Below are 19,393 nucleotides of genomic sequence, written 5' to 3'. Positions count from 1 at the left end.
TTTCACATTAAACCCCAGGACATGGCCCGTTTCACGGCCAACGGTTCTGTTCATTACATGCAGGACTTCTGATTTCACTCGTGCCCCCGGGCTTTTTTTTCCACTGCAGAAAAACAAGTTGGACCATTTGCTCCTGCTTGATCTCTGCGCCGTCGTCCTCCGTGCCAAAGCCGGCTCCACCAAACCGCCTCGGATGCCGATGTTGTGAAGAAATATTGATTCAATGTCAAAGCAATGTTGACAAATGACTCACAAGTCTTCGAATCCTCACGAGCCGTCAGGTGCACGTCTCCGGAACCAGGTTTGCCGCAGACACCCGCGCGTCTCTTTGCACTGTGAACACCGGCGCACTGCGCTGACACGTGAGTCGACTTGTAAAAGCCCTCGACGGAGAACTCGTCCTACGACAAGGACAGACTCACAGTGGCCGATTGTTCAAATGTCGGAGCGGCTGTTGGGATGAACATCGTAGGGACAAAGACGTGAGCGAGACGAACTGCTAACGAACTGCTAACAGCGTAATCCTTATGGTACAAGTCTGACATATTTAGAGATACACCCTGCGACTCGGTTTATCTTGTGTTTTGGGGGTATTTGGTCATCAGGCTTGTTCACCTCAGCTGCGTGAACGTTGGAGCATGGCTTCGTGTGTTGGGCTTTAGTTCTGCTGCGATGCCTACGAGTAGCTTCCTGTCTGAGACCCTGTACAGGAAAAACAACTTTAAAGGGAAGGAATCAATGCAAGTATAAATATGCTTAGATTTAGTAAACATTAGCATCCTGTCCGGGGATTCCAGGCCATCTCTGATATGGCGCTCCAATGGAAAAGCCTCTGGTCTCACTGGTGGGTGTTTCTGATCCAGGCTCAGCCAATGGCCTTGTGTTTACGGCTACAGTCAAATGGCTGTACGTGCTTCTGCGTCAGAAGACGGCGCCCATGCTCTGCGCGGCTGTCGGTGCTGTCGGTGGCGCGTGGTGCGCCGGGACCAGTGGGGGCAGCGCTAAATGTGTGCCCTGTTGGAGGTACCAGTTCTGGTGTGTGTAGTCGCTCACACAGGCGCTCGAAGAATTGAGCGGGTGCTGAAAGTTGCCCTGCCCCCTGCTGGTAGGAGCCATCATTGCATTGCTGTTGCTGCTGCTGTTTGTGGCGTCACTGCTGCCATTGTTGTTGTTGTTGTTGTTGTTGGTATCCCAAACAGCTGGGGATGGAGGGGAGTTGCAGGCCATGGAGTCACTGGCATCTGGACTGTGTTCCAGCAGAATGTCCCCCAGTGGAAACTCTCCATTCTTGTAGAGCTTCTTAAACTTAGAGCGACGGTTCTGGAACCAGATTTTCACCTGTAAAAGAAACAACAACATATAATAAAGTTTCAGTATGCAGGGAGGCACTGGTTTGGTTTCTCAGCTCCTGATGGTAAAACACTTAAAGAAACAAACAAACAAAAGAGTGTTGGGGGGGGGGGGGGGGGGGGGGTAAAAGCCACAATGACAGTCAAGCTACATTCCATAAACCAAAACAATGGGCCTAAAGGCACTAAAAAGAGCTGGGGTGCTGGGAGAACCCGCAGGTACCCGTGTATCTGGTTTGAACGCTGATTAAACTTAGATTAAACATCATTAAAAAAATCTGAATCTGATCCAGATGAAATTCGGCCAATAATCAATCGAGATATTGAGGAACAAATTTTGAAGCTATATTGACTGCAATGTTAATGCAATTTTAGTCAACTGTTCCTGGTAATATTCCCAACATTTTCTGAAAATCTAATCAAAATCCGTCCAGAACTTTTCGAGATATCTTGCTAATAGTAACTAACAAACAAACCAACGCAGGCGAAAACGTTGCCTCCTCGGTGGAGGTAATAATAATAATAAGAAGAAGAAGGGCCCTCTGAGTATTTTTAACACGACCCATTACTGTGTACTTTGGTATTTTGTACGCTAAAGTTTGAGGTTAATAGTACCCGTTAGCTTCAACTATTTCCTTTATCTTTTTGCAAGTACAATATTTCTTTTGTTTCGCTTCCCTTCCCCTTCAAATATAACATCGTAAAACAGTTAATGTTGGGTAATGCCTGACAAACATTAATCTCTAATGCACTAGCATTGTTATTAGCACGTGTTTGACCAGCGCCGTGCCTGCGTGACCGTTTCACGCCATGCAGGCACGGCGCTGGTCTTCGTTGAGGCGGGAGGAGGAGCTTCCTCCTTTTGTTTTCTTTAGAGTTTGTGCGTTACTGAAGCAAAAACAGGAGAATGATTTACAACGGCCCCGATAAGGCGAGCCGGGCGTCGTCTTTTAGCACGAGCGATAATAAAGTGTTTATGAGGCTTGGACCAGATCGATGCTACGGGAACGCCGCCCAGAGCTGCGTGGGGTCACTTCAGCCTTCGCCCTTTCTGTTGGTCGAGATCAAGAGGGCGCTCATGAGACGGCGGCTCAACGGCGGGTTCCCCGTCTACTCGCCAGGCTAGGTTTTCAGCCGAGCTTTATTGGACTGTGCTACGTTCATGTTGCTGGATGTCGCTCCCTGCAGCCTCACCTGCGTCTGCGTCAGGCCCAGCTGCGCAGCCAGCTCGGCCCGCTCCGGCAGGGCCAGGTACTGGGCCGACTGGAACCTCCTCTGCAGGACGGCCAGTTGGTAGCTGGAGTAGATGGTCCGCGGCTTGCGGACCTTCTTGGGCTTCCCATTGACCATCCGAACCTCCACGCCCGGCTCCTCTTTCACTGCAGGAAACCGTAAAAGCCGTTGGTATTCCGGGGGGGGGGGGGGGGGGGGGGGACTGAAGCAAACAATGAAGTGAACTCGAGTAAAGTTTGAGCCGAGAGGTTTCAAGCCCAGAAATAGAAGAAAGACTACAAGTTTCAAAGAAATTCCGCTGAGAACTTGTAATTTTGGTCGGAGTGTCTCCGAGCCGGGGAGGGAGACAGATTTATGGGTGCTGAGGGACACCCGGAGGGACACCGGGAGGGACACCCGGAGGGACACCGGGAGGGACACCGGGAGGGACACCCGGAGGGACACCCGGAGCCATCACTGCTGCTCTCAGGCTGCTACTCTTCTATCGCAATGACTTTATTTGTCTTATTCTATCACATACAAAGCATAGAAAAAACATTTTCTTTCATTCCATATTTATTTAGGATGGGAAGCTAAACAAACAAACAAAAACAACAAACTTCACATAAGAAAATGTGGTGAAGAATTGAAATATTTTATAAGAATTTATATAAATGCACAGAACAATACGACATATTTTATTCACAAACCGATAAAAAAACATTCATCTTGAAATCATAAAAACACTAATTAGTCCGGCTGTGTTTATTACTAATAAACATATTTTCACACTTTATATTAATATACTAAATACGCTTTATAAGTTAAGGTTCTACATTTAGTACACAGCGAGTTTTACAGGCTGATCCTTGTGTTTCGGACCAATATTAGTTTCGGGCTAAAAAAAGGCAATAACTAAGACAGATACTATGAACTCATCGAGCGAACACCCAAACCACCAAATGAAAGGTCACGACCTCGTCTTCCTCAGCCAACACCCAAACCACCGAATGAAAGGTCACGACCTCGTCTTCCTCAGAACATTCTCTGTTCTGGAGTTATTGGCCGTTGAAGAGAAACAGATTTAAAACCTAAACAGTGAATGTTTAGATTTCTAAACACGTTTTTAGACGTGAATAGTGAATAGTACTCAAAGTATTTGTGAGCCTTTTATTTATGACATTTCCAAACTTCCTCTTGAATAAGTGAATTGTTGTTGTTGCAGCTGATTGATCTACTGAATTATTAGGTATTGAGAGTGTGTTTATTTATTTATGGTTTGGGCGTGGCCGCTGGCGTGGACGACTCAAAGGCCAAAGCTGACACCCCCGGGGGCCAAAGTCCCCGGGGGCCATTTCCAGGAGTCATCTCAGAAAACAAGGCACACGCACGCACACACACACCTACACACACTCACCTACACACACTCACACACACACACACACCTACACACACACACACACACACACACACACACACACACACACACACACACACACACACACACTAACACACACACACACACCTACACACAATAACACACACACCTACACACACACACACAGACACACACACACTAACACACACACACACACCTACACACAATAACACACACACCTACACACACACACACTAACACACACACACACCTACACACACACACACACACACACACACACACACACACACACACACACACTAACACACACACCTACACACACACACACACACACATACCTACACACACACACACACACCTACATACACACACACACACACACACACCTACACACACACACACACACATACCTACACACACACACACACCTACATACACACGCACACACACACGCACACACACACTAACACACACACACACACACTCACACACACCTACACACACACCGGGCTGATAACCGGGTTAATAACCGGATTAATAACCGGGTTGATAACCGGGTTGATAACCGGATTAATAACCAGATTTATAACCGGGTTGATAACGGGTTAATAACCGGATTAATAACCGGGTTGATAACCGGGTTAATAAACGGGTTGATAAACGGGTTGATAACGGGTTAATAACCGGATTGATAACCGGGTTGATAACCGGGTTGATAAACGGGTTAATAACCGGGTTAATAACCGGGTTGATAACCGGATTAATAACCGGATTGATAACCGGGTTGATAACCGGGTTGATAACCGGATTAAAAACCGGGTTAATAACTGGGTTAATAACCGGGTTAATAACCGGGTTGATAACCGGATTAATAACCGGATTAATAACCGAGTTAATAACCGGGTTAAAAACCGGGTTAACCGGGTTAATAACCGGATTAATAACCGGATTAATAACCGGGTTGATAACCGGGTTGATAACCGGATTAATAACCGGGTTGATAACCGGGTTGATAACCGGATTAATAACCGGATTAATAACCGGATTAATAACCGGGTTGATAACCGGATGAATAACCGGGTTAATAACCGGATTGATAACCGGGTTGATAACCGGATTAATAACCGGGTTGGTTAATAACCGGATGAATAACCGGTTTGATAACCGGATTAAAAACCGGGTTAATAACTGGGTTAATAACCGGGTTAATAACCGGGTTGGTAACCGGATTAATAACCGGATTAATAACCGGGTTAAAAACCGGGTTAACCGGGTTAATAACCGGATTAATAACCGGATTAATAACCAGATTAATAACCGGGTTGATAACCGGATGAATAACCGGTTTGATAACCGGATTAATAACCGGGTTAATAACTGGGTTGATAACCGGATCAATAACCGGATTAATAGCCGGGTTGATAACCGGATTAATAACCGGATTAATAACCGGGTTGATAACCGGGTTAATAACCGGGTTAATAACCGGATTAATAACCGGGTTGATAACCGGGTTAATAACCGGATTAATAACCGGGTTGATAACCGGATTAATAACCGGGTTGATAACCGAGTTAATAACCAGATTAATAACCGGGTTGATAACCGGATTAATAACCGGACTAATAACCAGATTAATAACCGGGTTGATAACCGGATTAATAACCGGGTTGGTTAATAACCGGATGAATAACCGGTTTGATAACCGGATTAATAACCGGGTTAATAACTGGGTTGATAACCGGATCAATAACCGGATTAATAGCCGGGTTGATAACCGGATTAATAACCGGATTAATAACCGGGTTGATAACCGGGTTAATAACCGGGTTAATAACCGGATTAATAACCGGGTTGATAACCGGGTTAATAACCGGATTAATAACCGGGTTGATAACCGGATTAATAACCGGGTTGATAACCGAGTTAATAACCGGATTAATAACCGGGTTGATAACCGGATTAATAACCGGAATTCTTCAGAACCATGTTCTCCTGAACCGGAAGGAAGCTCCAAACACACATTTACGCGTTTCCCTTTTCGCCCTTGTTCCTGATCAGCTGGTCGATAAATGCGTGACGTCACACCTCAAACCCGAACTTACCCGCGTCCTGCAGCGGTGACGGCGCGTCCCCTCTGTAGCCCCCGTAGTAGGGGTAGGCTCCACCCGGACCCATCCCGTGCAGGTTAGAGTGCTGGTACGCGTGCGCGTACGGCTGCTGGTAGACACCCTGGCCGCTGTAGAAGCCCATGTCAGCGGACGTGGACTTTGGCTCAGCCGGGGAACCGTCGGAGGCCGAGATGGAGCTCCGGGCCGCGGGCAGGAGAGGCTTCCTGTCCGCGAACACGGGCGCGCTCTGCCCGCTCATCCTCCCAAGCTGTTGGCTCTACACTGGGAAGGGGGGGCCGTCCCCGCCAGTCTGGACCTGGACCTGGCGCCTTGACGCACGGCCCAACCCAACGACAGCTCGTAATTACAGGGCGCAGCTGATGGCTCCTTCTCATTGGCTGCCCTGCTCGCTCCCACCCCCGCCCTGAGGCCGAGACGGCTCCGCTCCGACTGTCCCCCCGCACAAACCTCCAGCGAGGCCCTCCCCAGGCCCGCAGCAGTGCGCTCCGTGGCGCGTCCCCAGCAGAGCGCGCAACGGCCGCGCGTAAAGCAGTTGTGTTTGCTTTGGAGCTTTATGGCGCTGCCTCCCATTCAGATGCAGCGCGGGGGGGCCAAGCTGCCGCTGAACCCCGTCGGGGGTGTTGACTCGTGATTCTCTGACACCCCAGGGAGGAGACGCCCCCCCCCCCCCCCCCCCAGGCCCGGTTATCAGAAGGTGTTCATCGCATCCCGGCGGCAGACCGTCGGATAAACACGCTGATCATGTTCAGAGTGTTTTATTTAAATGCTCTCCTGGGGAGGGGCCAGGCTGGACAGGATGAGAAATGAGACAATAAGAGGGACAGTGAAGCTTTAGGAGACAAGGTCAGAGACACCAGACTTTGATGGTTTGGACATGTCCAGAGGAGAGACAGGGACTATATCGGTAGAAGGATGCTGAGGATGGAACTGCCAGGGAACAGGACTAGAGGACGACCCAGGAGAAGAGACATGGACGTAGTGAGGGAGGACATGAGAGTGGCTGGTGTTGGGGAGGACGATGCAAAGGACAGGACTAGAGGACGACCCAGGAGAAGAGACATGGACGTAGTGAGGGAGGACATGAGAGTGGCTGGTGTTGGGGAGGACGATGCAAAGGACAGGGTGAAGTGGAGACGGTTGGGTTGCTGTGGCGACCCCTTAGGGGACAAGACAGTACAGTAGTAGCAGATGTGAGAATCTCACCACCAGATGTCACTGTGGACACTTTGAAGGTCATATTGATTCCAGGTGATCAAATAAACGCACTGATCAGAACCCGAGTTCTGAATATTTCCCGTCCTGCTGGATCGTGACTCTCACACGTTCGTCCCGGTGCTCCGTCCCACTTTGTTGCGCTGGTTCCGTGCTGCTAAGTTAATTCTGCTCGCTGAATTGGTCCTGTGAGGACGCGGGGACATGCAGCAACAGAGGACTGTCCTGAGTGAAGTACCGGTACTACGCCTACTGCATGGAGACCAGAGCATGGAGTACTCTCAGCGGGTTTAAAGACACAATCAGTGAACCTGAATTGAACTTTATCGAACGTGTTCATCAACGACACGACGCTCAGAGGTCTCCAGAGGGGGACGTCACCATGGCAACCTCCGTGTTGTGTCCCTCCAACCGAAGGTGGGCTGTCCCCGGCAGGACACCGGAGGCTGTCCCCGGCAGGACACGGGAGGCTGTCCCCGGTAGGACACGGGAGGCTGTCCCCGGTAGGACACGGGAGGCTGTCCCCGGTAGGACACGGGAGGCTGTCCCCGGCAGGACACCGGAGGCTGTCCCCGGCAGGACACGGGAGGCTGTCCCCGGTAGGACACGGGAGGCTCCGGTAGGACACCAGAGGCTGCCCCCGGTAGGACACCGGAGGCTGTCCCCGGCAGGACACGGGAGGCTGTCCCCGGCAGGCTGTCCCCAGTAGGACACCGGAGGCTGCCCCCGGTAGGATACGGGAGGCTGTCCCCGGTAGGACACGGGAGGCTGTCCCCGGTAGGACACGGGAGGCTGTCCCCAGTAGGACACCGGAGGCTCCGGCAGGATACCGGAGGCTGTCCCCGGTAGGACGCCGGAGGCTGTCCCCGGTCCCCGGTAGGACGACGGAGGCTGTCCCCGGTAGGACACGGGAGGCTGTCCCCGGTAGGACACAGGAGGCTGTCCCCAGTAGGACACCGGAGGCTCCGGCAGGATACCGGAGGCTGTCCCCGGTAGGACGCCGGAGGCTGTCCCCGGTCCCCGGTAGGACGACGGAGGCTGTCCCCGGTAGGACACGGGAGGCTGTCCCCGGTAGGACACGGGAGGCTGTCCCCGGTAGGACACAGGAGGCTGTCCCCGGTAGGACGACGGAGGCGACCGTTCAGAGCCAAAGAGACCGGATCCTGGATTCACACGTCTTTAGCTTTAAGGTTTTATTAGCACTTTGTCATTTAAGCTAACCCCTCAAGTCTTTGCAAAAGTCAGTTCCCATAAATGTCCAGATTGAATCCATCAGGAGGCGGAGCTCCCGCTGCAGCCGACGCCCCCGACGCTCCGGCTGGACGTTTGTTCTGCTGCGACGCGTTATTTTGTTTTTAAAAAAGGACAACAGGCAGTCGCCTCGCTCTGTACAAACAGGTGCGGGGTCGGGGGGGGGGGGGCGCCCTGCCGCGGGGGTGGATGTCCTCTACTGGACTCCCCCCTGCTTGGTAAACCAATCCCAGAATGCCCTTTGAGTGTCACCCACAAGTTCATAGATGAATCATGTGACCAATCAACGGACCAATCCCCGATCACCCGAATGATTAGCTATAGCAGACGTACGCTAACGATCAAGAGTCCCTGATCTGAGGGGCAGATCAGCCCCCCGGCCCCCCCTGAGGCTGAAGGAAGAGACAGGGGGGTTGTGGGAGGAGTCTCTCCCTTCAGGCTGCTCGTCTGGTCAGCTGGTCTTCTTCCTCGTCCTCCTCTCTTCCCTCCCAGGGTGAAGTGATCAAAGGAGGCGTGGCCAGACAGGCTGGCGGTTTCCCTCTGAGTGGAGACAGAAACACGTCTGATCAGAGACACTACCTGCTCTAAATCCAAGCTAACCTCGGCTCTCCAGAACCCGGGACAACCGACTGGGATAACGCACCGGAGGGACTGACTTTGACCAGCAGGTGGTGCTGGTGCGTCATCACCATCAGAAGTTAGAGCAGTGGTTCTCAAATGGTGGGGCGCGCCCCCCTAGGGGGACCGCGGAGAAAACATTTTTTTGCCTTACGAGAGTAAAGTGTAATTGCACATCCACTCCAGTAGTTGGCAGTGGCGCCCTGATTGTCAGAGTGCGCGCAGGGAGTGTTAGCGGAAGAAGAGCGGTCGTAAACAATCGACGGCGGGAGAAGAAGAAAGACCTAACTTCCTCATTTTCTGTTGCAGACAAAAAATTTTTTTAATAAAGTTATTATTTGATCTATATTTCTTTCTTTTTCATAATTCTTTGTATGTTAATATGAAGGATACAAGAGTGTTTTTGTCTTCCTAGGGGGGGCGCGACAGAAAATAATTGAGAAGCACTGAGTTAGAGGGTTCGAACAAAAATACTAAAAAGCACCCGATCAGGACTTAAAGGCCCCAGATGGAGACCGTGTCCTCGTCCCCCTCCCCAGATGGAGACCGTGTCCTCGTCCCCCTCCCCAGATGGAGACCGTGTCCTCGTCCCCCTCCCCAGATGGAGACCGTGTCCTCGCCCCCTCCCCAGATGGAGACCGTGTCCTCGTCCCCCTCCCCAGATGGAGACCGTGTCCTCCTAATGAGGCCTTAGCGAGCCGCACACACACGCTAACCTTATGTTAGCTTCTTGGCTTTGCTGTACAGCGAGTCCACCACTCTGCTCATGCTCCGGACGCTCTCCAGCGCCGCCTCGTACGTCTCGTCCACCGCCGGCTCATCGAACACGATCAGCACGCCTTCGCCTTGGTCCAGGATACCTGTCGAATCAGGTGAGGCGGGGCGATGATGCAACAGCTCCACAACTGAATGCGATCATTGTGAACGTGGCGTCGATCCGTATGCAGAAATCACAGAGGCCGTCGCTGCACGCACACGTCTCTGCTGCATGCATGAAGAAGCCGCTGCAGGCACACGTCTCTGCTGCATGCATGAAGAAGCCGCTGCAGGCGCACGTCTCTGCTGCATGCATGAAGAAGCCGCTGCAGGCACACGTCTCTGTCGCATGCATGAAGAAGCCGCTGCAGGCGCACGTCTCTGCTGCATGCATGAAGAAGCCGCTGCAGGCGCACGTCTCTGCTGCATGCATGAAGAAGCCGCTGCAGGCGCACGTCTCTGCTGCATGCATGAAGAAGCCGCTGCAGGCGCACGTCTCTGCTGCATGCATGAAGAAGCCGCTGCAGGCGCACGTCTCTGCTGCATGCATAAAGAAGCCGCTGCAGGCACACGTCTCTGTCGCATGCATGAAGAAGCCGCTGCAGGCACACGTCTCTGTTGCATGCATGAAGAAGCCGCTGCAGGCACACGTCTCTGCTGCATGCATGAAGAAGCCGCTGCAGGCACACGTCTCTGCTGCATGCATAAAGAAGCCGCTGCAGGCACACGTCTCTGTTGCATGCATGAAGAAGCCGCTGCACGCGCACGTCTCTGCTGCATGCATGAAGAAGCCGCTGCACGCGCACGTCTCTGCTGCATGCATGAAGAAGTCGCTGCACGCGCACGTCTCTGCTGCATGCATGAAGAAGCCGCTGCAGGCACACGTCTCTGCTGCATGCATGAAGAAGCCGCTGCAGGCACACGTCTCTGCTGCATGCATGAAGAAGCCGCTGCACGCACACGTCTCTGCTGCATGCATGAAGAAGCCGCTGCACGCACACGTCTCTGCTGCATGCATGAAGAAGCCGCTGCAGGCGCACGTCTCTGCTGCATGCATGAAGCCGCTGCAGGCGCACGTCTCTGTTGCATGCATGAAGAAGCCGCTGCAGGCGCACGTCTCTGCTGCATGCATGAAGCCGCTGCAGGCGCACGTCTCTGTTGCATGCATGAAGAAGCCGCTGCAGGCACACGTCTCTGCTGCATGCATGAAGAAGCCGCTGCAGGCACACGTCTCTGTTGCATGCATGAAGAAGCCGCTGCACGCGCACGTCTCTGCTGCATGCATGAAGAAGCCGCTGCACGCGCACGTCTCTGTTGCATGCATGAAGCCGCTGCAGGCACACGTCTCTGCTGCATGCATGAAGCCGCTGCAGGCACACGTCTCTGCTGCATGCATGAAGAAGCCGCTGCAGGCGCACGTCTCTGCTGCATGCATGAAGAAGCCGCTGCAGGCGCACGTCTCTGCTGCATGCATAAAGAAGCCGCTGCAGGCGCACGTCTCTGCTGCATGCATGAAGAAGCCGCTGCAGGCGCACCGTGAAACTTCTTGTCCAGGATCATCTGTGATAACTTCCTCTCCACATCTCCCTGCAAAACGCACAATCCCATCGGAGGCGTTTGGCCGGGCGGCGGTCAGGAATGACTTCTGGAGTAAACAAAGGGCAATCCTACCGTGGAGAGTTTAATGAGCGAGGAAATGTGCGCCATCTGTGGGAGAACAGAGGGACAGCATGACGACACGCACCGAGACCGGTGTAACGCACATGTATGTCCACCGGGTGTGGGACCGTCTCATCACAACAGCCTCATGTGGACTCTGATGGAAGAACAGAGGCTACCTGGACCCTGGAGAAGGGCTCGATGACCCGGATGAGGTTCTGCTCCAGAAGGTTGTCGTACAGCTTGGTCAGGTGGGTGCCGATGATGGGGTCGTCCCTCAGCTCCACTTTGTACTCCGTCAGCGCCTAAGGGAGGGGATTCAAACTCATGTTCTCCAAGGGCCAAATGTAAACCGTAACACAGTAAAATGTAACTAAATGTAATGTAATCTAATGTAAAATAAATGTAACTACTCCTTAACATGCTGTTAAATAACTATTTATTTTTTATTTAACTCTTTAGCCGCCACAGTAATTACAATAAAATATTGAGTTTTGATATCACTTTTTTAAAAGGTTGTAACTTAAACATTGTTAGAGATAAAGCCAGACTGTAAATGAGAAAAATCATAAGTATGAACCAAAGTTTGTGATGGGAATAAATTAACATCTAATAATGTGGAAAAGTTCCATTCAAATGCAATCATCACGCAGGAACAAAGATAATCGATACAAAATCAAAGCAAAACCAAAAAGCCACCACCTTGTCTTGTCATGGACATGCAGAAACCAAAAAAACAACCAAAGTGGGAAAGATAAAGAACATTCCCCGAGTCAATGCCACGGAAAAGAGTCACCTTCAGGATCAGCACTGGACAGCTCCATATGTAGCCGACTACCTATGGAGCTGTCCAGTGCTGATCCTGATCCATATGTAGCCGGCTACCTATGGAGCTGTCCAGTGCTGATCCTGATCCATATGTAGCCGGCTACCTATGGAGCTGTCCAGTGCTGATCCTGATCCATATGTAGCCGGCTACCTATGGAGCTGTCCAGTGCTGATCCTGATCCATGTGTAGCCGGGATCAACATGTCATTGAACATTGTTCCGTTTGATCAGTTCACTACTTAAGTTACAAACATTGTATATTCAATTGTATAGTTGTAGAAATATATGGATATATTATTGCTGTTATTATAACATAAATCATTTCAATTGATCAGGTTAAGAAAACCACACTACTCCATCGATCAATAATCAAACTTATTCAAGTCAATAATATTAAATAATAAATAAATAAAAATATCATCCAACACAAGTTATGACATTAACTTTGTTCAAAACTCTTTTGTCACAGTTGGGAGGGGCAGAACTGCAGAACAACCAACACATGTGGGTTAAGAACATGTGACAGATGCAGCATTTTACAAAAACAAACGTCTGCACACAGCTCTCGGGGGCCACAAAAAATGACTTGGAGGGCCACATTTGGCCCCCGGGCTTTGAGTTTGACACATGTGCCCTAAGGGAAGCATCACGATGGCAGATGAGCGGCGAATCAAAACAGAATGTTTCGCAAACCGCTTCAAAGCAGACACAAACCTGCTCAAAGTCGGCCAGCGAGCGGTTCTTGCTGGCTTGAGCCACGCATTTCAGCGAGTCCGTCTGCGGAGAGGAGGCAGACGGAATGTTAGACAATAATAGAATCCACGGTAATAACGTCCACCAAGCAAACCCGTTCACTCCGGGAAACCGATGCTACCGGAGCCGTCGAGTCTTTCACGAAAGAAAACGTCAAACTTTTAAAGCTGCAGCTGTTCAACGACAGAAAGACAAAAGCAGCTGATTGTTTCTACGTTTCTCGCCAGCGATCCTTCGTCCGCATGAAGCGGGTACAGAACAATCTAAAAACAAGGGAGATGAACAAAGAGCGCTACAAGAGGAATTCTATTTTCACATTTTGAAAAATGCCAAAGCTTTAAATTCAAAGCAAAATGTGTCCATGAAGATTCACAACATATCGAACATCTTTTCATTTACGCCCTCCGTGACCTCTCGGCTTATGAAACTAACGGAACCTCCCCCAGGTCCCCGGAGAGCGGGCCGGCCCGCGGTGACCCCGCGTGTCGTACCTGTCTGCCGGCGTACCGCAGCGCTAGCTTTCCACCGACGAGAGCCTGGACGTCCTCTGGCCTGAAACAGAAGCCAGGAGGAAACCAGGTGACTTCCACACATCCAAGACGCCCAGCAGGCCACGCCTGACGTGCACCCTTACGCGCTGAGCGTGATCTTGCAGAGCAGCATGCATTTGAGGGCCGTGATGGCGCGGGGGCTGTCGATGGAGTCGTAGCCCTCAAAGGCCTCGTAGAAGTAGGAATACGCCGTCTTCCGGTCGTTCTCCTCCGCTGCGTGAGTGATCCCTGGACACAGGAACGCCGGGGTGACTCACCGGAACCCGAGTCCAAGCCCATCCTGAAGGTCCCTTCATCCAGAGCGACAGCAAGCAGAGCAGAGGTTCGCACCCGACTGCATGTCGAGCGCTGCCTGCAGCCTGGGGGGGCAGTAGATGGCGTTGGCGGTCGTCCTGGCAGACGTGAGGGCGGCGCGGGCTTTGGGCAGGTTACCGAGGGCGTGGTACGTCTTGCTCTCCAGCAGCTGCACCTCCACCAGCAGCGCTTTGTCGTCCATCTTCTTCAGCTCCTGCAGCAACTGAGAGCCTGGGGAGGAAGCACCCGTTTGGGTCCGTGTCCATATCAGAATACTCATTTGTGTATTTTTACTGAAGTGGGCGGATTGAAGCGGAGCCAGTGCTCTCTGGGTTTGCGTCTCTGATCACCTACCGAGCTGCAGCGCCTCCGGAAAGCACTTTGTGTCGAAATACAGCGAGATAAGACGGCCCTGGGGGGGAGGGGGGGGGGGGAACACGGCCGTCAGCGCCGGGGTTTGCTGAGGCGATCAGGTGTATCAATCAGCAGGCTGAGCAAGAACAAGGAGCACATCTCACAGACGTAACGGTGAGGTCAGTCTGTGCTAACAGGAAACAGGAAGTCTAAACAAAGCAGGCATGAGCGTTTCATCAGCAGGCTTTAATCGGGTTAAGCTCCGTCTACTGTTCAACAAGGATCAGCCAGAAACGCTCCCAACATCAAGAACATGAAAGGAGAATGAGCGCTTTAATGCTGCATGCCTGACTTCAGGTTCAGCATCAAAACATTAAAAAACGAGCGCAAGAGAAGGCTCCGCCTCCAGATGAGAGACAGCGACGGGATGCGAGATACGTTCAGGAAAACAATCCATCGGAGACGAACGCCAGCCACAGGAGCGCAGCCGGTAGCCGTGGAAACTGATAAACATTAGCAGCCTGGGCTGGACTCAAACCCACAGGAGGTGGGTCACAAAGGTCATGGGTCGGGTTGAGCGCTCCTCCGGTGGCGCTGTTCTCTGCTGGTTCCACCGACGACACAATAAACGGCATCGATTTGACGTTGGCCCTCCACACCCCTAGGAGGCGCCCTCGGGGCTGCACAGACCTCACCTCGAGAGCCTGTCTGAGGAAGGTCCTCTTCTCGGCCTCGGCCCACTCGATGCACTCCAGACAGAGCGCCACCTCCTGACCCGTCGCGGCCTCCATGCCCAGGAACAGGTCCAGCAGCGACCGCAGCAGCCGGGCCGCCTTGGCCCTGGAGACGGAGTCGAGGAACGGGCGCACGTACTTCAGCAGCCCCCCCAGCTCTAACAGGAGAGTGGGGGGAGAAGAGAGGACAGCCTACGATGAGTGTGAGCGCCGTCTCCGGAGCCCCCATGAATCCAAACGCTCCGTCCCCGCTCCGCAGGTCGGGGGCTCGTCCGCGTTTCTGGGACACTCTTTCATGCTTCCTGCTCAGATATGAATGTGTGGAAGCAGCCGATCAATGAGATCAATGAGGCGTGTGTGGAAGCAGCCGATCAATGAGATCAATGAGGCGTGTGTGATCGGTGTGATCGGTGTGATCGGTGGGAGAGCACCCTCACCTGCCGCCTGCCCCGTCCCGGCCAGCAGCCCCCCCAGCTCCAGGATGCTCTGCTCCTTGACGCGCACCGCTTCCTCGTCACCCTGCTGGACGTCCCGCTTCACTGCGGCCAGACGGGGACATTCAATGAGCTGATTGGACCCGGATCAATACAACCATTGAGGCTGGGTTGGATGGCAGCCAGGAAGCTAACGCACCCATGAAATGAAACAAGACGGACATAGCTAAGCTAACGTTACTATTATGAACATCAAACCGCGTGTGTGTGTGTGCGTGCGTGCGTGCGTGCGTGCGTGCGTGCGTGATTAAGTAGATCATCCGGTGAGTTTTACACGCGTTTCCTTGTCGGCCTAACATTCCACAAGATGAGGCTCCGAACAGCTGGCTACATGCTAACACGCTAACACGCTAACATGAACGAGACCGCTGCTGCTGTCAAATGAATCAGGCGGGCTAACGTTAGCTAGCCCAGCTAACGTTAGCAGGTCTGACGAGCTAGCCGGCTGCTAACTGCTGCTGACTCACCGTGCATGCTAGTTAAACCTAGCCTAGCTAGCAGGAGGACGACTAGCTCCGATCGGTTTCTGTCTCGTGTCACGCCGCGTGGGTTTGTTTACCGATTGAATGTAAGATATCGATCGAGGCATTCCGATCCGTCCCAAGAAGAGACTGCGCTCTCCGAAACTCAGCCGCTGCCGCGGCGGCCATCTTTGCACTGCCTGCCTCGCGCCTCCTCCTGTCTTCCGGTCAGGTTCGCCCACATGGCCGAGACAATGCTGCCCCCTAAAGGCGACAATGACGAACTACCACTCACTCACTGGTCCGAGGATGAAACGTGTGGTTATTGAACACAATAATACGTTGACCTTTAGAAACAGCCAGCCTACGCCTTCGTTGGATCCAAAGGCCAAACTGTGACGTCAGTAACACTAAGGACAATCTAAAACGAGGGCCATGACATCACCCGGTCTGGTGCAACCAGGCCCCACCCTGGTGGCCGGGCCTCTGCCGGGCTAAGCCCGAAAGAACATGGCCCCAAATCTCGTGGACTCACCACCCGCCGAGGGAACCGCAGGGGACCCGACGACCCGATCCCCGGACACAGACACGAGCTCTTGGAACATGAAATGTCACCTCGCTGGGGGGGAAGATCCTGCGCTTGTGAGGGAGGTTGTGTTGTTGCTCATCTTCTCGGTCGCTTCCCTGCACCTTCGGGTCAGGGACAGGTGTCTCCGGGCTCAATGGTGCAGAGTACCAGGTGTTCTAGGAGTCTTCGGGTGGGGTACTGGACAGTGTTCTGACCGGGAACTCCATTGTTCTTCTGGGGGACTTCAATGCTCACGAGGGAAGTGACGGTGAGATGCTTGGGATGAACAGCCTCCACAATGAGAACAGACAAACGAGCACGGAAGTTGCTTTTCAAGAATTATCCGCTAGGGGGCGCACTGCTTTGGTCAGAGCAGAAGAAACGCATCACTGAGACAGACCAAACAAAGAGCAGGCTGAGAGACGTTTCAGGTATTTGGTGAACCTGAGACAGAACTTCCTGTTTCTGCTCACCTTTCACAGGTAAAGCTTCTGATGTGTCGACATCCAGCTAGAAATAATTGATCTGCAATGTGCCGCAGATCTGAAGGGCAGATTAGCCTCCGTAGGTCTGGACACATCTGATCAGTATCTATTGATCTATTGCAGGAACCCCAAACGAGCAGAACTGTGCACGTTTGGGACGACCTACCTTTGAGAACACATTTAGTCAGTAACGATCAATGAAACTAAAATGCGTTCAAGGCTCACACACAAGCACTTCAATGACATTCTGAGAGTGACACCTGATGCTGATGCACCTGTGCAGGTAAAAAGATGCCAAGTTTCAGGCCCAAAACCAAAGCAGTGCAGACGAGACTAACGCCTTTAGATGCTGCCTGAGACGCTGTTTGCACTGAAAGAACGCAGCTCTGTGAAGAAGAGTCCTTCCTGTGAACAGCTTCAGGAGCAGAGAGCATGCTGGGATGCTGCTGTTCATGCAGCTCTGTGAAGATGAGTCCTTCCTGTGCTGATCTAATGTTAGTGAGCTTCAGGAGCAGAGAGCATGCTGGGATGCTGCTGTTCATGCAGCTCTGTGAAGAAGAGTCCTTCCTGTGCTGATCTAATGTTAGTGAGCTTCAGGAGCAGAGAGCATGCTGGGATGCTGCTGTTCATGCAGCTCTGTGAAGAAGAGTCCTTCCTGTGCTGATTTAATGTTAGTGAGCTTCAGGAGCAGAGAGCATGCTGGGATGCTGCTGTTCATGCAGCTCTGTGAAGAAGAGTCCTTCCTGTGCTGATTTAATGTTAGTGAGCAGCTTCAGGAGCAGAGAGCATGCTGGGATGCTGCTGTTCATGCAGCTCCATGCATGCTCAGCATGCATTGTGTGTCTGTTTCATGTATGAAGTTTACAGGACAGGTGAATACTTCCTTCCTTACACATGTAATAGTACTCTCTTTAGTTGTAAGCTGCAGGCAGAGATTCCATTTAGATTTGATATGCACATGTGTAAATGTTTAAAAAGCACTTTCTTTATGAGTCTCATTTCATCTTAAAGTGCGTTACTATATTTAAGTTTTGTGCCTTCGTACAATCAATGGGATCCGTTGCATTGCATAGATGTGAATGATAAAAGTAAATTACACGATTCTCTAAAGAAATCTGAGGTGTTTCATGAAATGTTTTGTAAAAGAATAGTTCCCTAAATATCAAGTTTTTCCTCATGTTTTTGTACTTCTTCATACTAAAACAAAGGAAAGACGTGACATCTTTGCTACTTATAGCTGAATATGCTACAGTTTTAATGGCCCGGCCCACCGGACATCGTCCGAGGCCGTATGCGGCCCCCGATGTGAGATGGGTTCGACACCCCTGCTCTAGGCCGAAGGTAGATGATCGACTTGATTGTTGTGCCCCCAAACCCGCTGGTGGAACGAAGGGATGCCGTCAAGCCGAAAGAGAAGCCGAGTTGAGTCGTGTCGACTCGTGGGACCTCGGCTGCACCTGATCGGTGTCGGCCAAACGTATCATGGCCCGAGTGGTCACGGGCCGGGGAGGAGTTCGGAGGAGACATGGACAAGGAGTTTGCCCCCCCATTTGGAGAAGGCGTTTGACCGCGTCTTTGGGAGCATGGGGCCCGGGGCCCGGGGCCCTTTTCTGAGGGCTGTATGATCAAAGTCGGAGCTTGGTCTACATTACCAGCACCGGATCCCCCCAGGGCTGTGTACTTTCCCCCTGGCTCTCCTCCCTGTACACAAACCGCTGTAAGTTTGTGGATGACACCACCCTCATCGGGCTCACCTCGGAGTGCAGCGAGCCCCCCCGAACCATCTCTGTCTTTTCAGGAGCGCCCAAAAAAGAAACTCAAGACCATGAAGCGCTTCTGGGGTCGTCTGTTTCCACGTCTAAGGGGAAAAGACTAACGTCCTCTGTTCCCGGACCCCTCGACCCTTACTGTTTATGTCAGTAGTCTCTCTCCCTCTGTCTGTCCCTCTCTGTTTAATAATTTATGTGACTCACATTTCTGTAAATAAATAAATAAATAAAATCCAACTTCTGTATTTACTTTCTAACTTTATTTGATTTAACATTTCAGGAAGCTATTTATTTCATTTAACTTTATTTGACATGCTGCTGAGCTCCCTGCACTTTGTTACAATTTTCAAACAAAGATTTGATTGTCTCAGATCAAATCTATTTCATAAACATACGCTTGAAGGCATTTAAACAAAGTGTTGGAGTTCGTATAAGTCTGAATATTTTCAGAACTATTAATACTCGTCCGTAATGGCAGTGACTGGTCGGCAGCACGTAGCACAACAGCCAAATA

General features: G+C 51.6%; 2 protein-coding genes across 2 annotated transcripts; both read right to left on the bottom strand.

Moving 5' to 3' along the window:
• Positions 1-921: 921 nt before the first annotated feature.
• Positions 922-6,330, bottom strand: LOC137905771 (homeobox protein Dlx3b-like). Its single transcript, XM_068750028.1, has 3 exons — positions 6,066-6,330; positions 2,544-2,728; positions 922-1,338 (listed from the first exon to the last, which is right to left on the bottom strand). Exons 1-3 carry the CDS (start codon positions 6,328-6,330, stop codon positions 922-924), a joined length of 867 nt encoding a protein of 288 aa, XP_068606129.1.
• A 2,144-nt stretch (positions 6,331-8,474) lies between these two features.
• On the bottom strand, positions 8,475-16,246 carry LOC137905319 (26S proteasome non-ATPase regulatory subunit 11A-like). The gene is made up of 13 exons (XM_068749543.1): positions 16,156-16,246; positions 15,540-15,641; positions 15,064-15,260; positions 14,369-14,426; positions 14,051-14,245; positions 13,804-13,948; positions 13,661-13,721; positions 13,131-13,193; positions 11,768-11,893; positions 11,601-11,636; positions 11,465-11,516; positions 9,890-10,033; positions 8,475-9,095 (listed from the first exon to the last, which is right to left on the bottom strand). The coding sequence occupies exons 1-12, from the start codon at positions 16,244-16,246 to the stop codon at positions 9,891-9,893; spliced, it is 1,269 nt and encodes a 422-aa protein (XP_068605644.1). The 3' UTR covers positions 8,475-9,095; position 9,890.
• Positions 16,247-19,393: the final 3,147 nt, after the last annotated feature.

The sequence above is a fragment of the Brachionichthys hirsutus genome, chromosome 16 (assembly GCF_040956055.1).
Source record: "Brachionichthys hirsutus isolate HB-005 chromosome 16, CSIRO-AGI_Bhir_v1, whole genome shotgun sequence".
Taxonomy (NCBI): Eukaryota; Metazoa; Chordata; class Actinopteri; order Lophiiformes; family Brachionichthyidae; genus Brachionichthys; species Brachionichthys hirsutus.
This window is presented reverse-complemented; position numbering and strand designations above follow the sequence as displayed.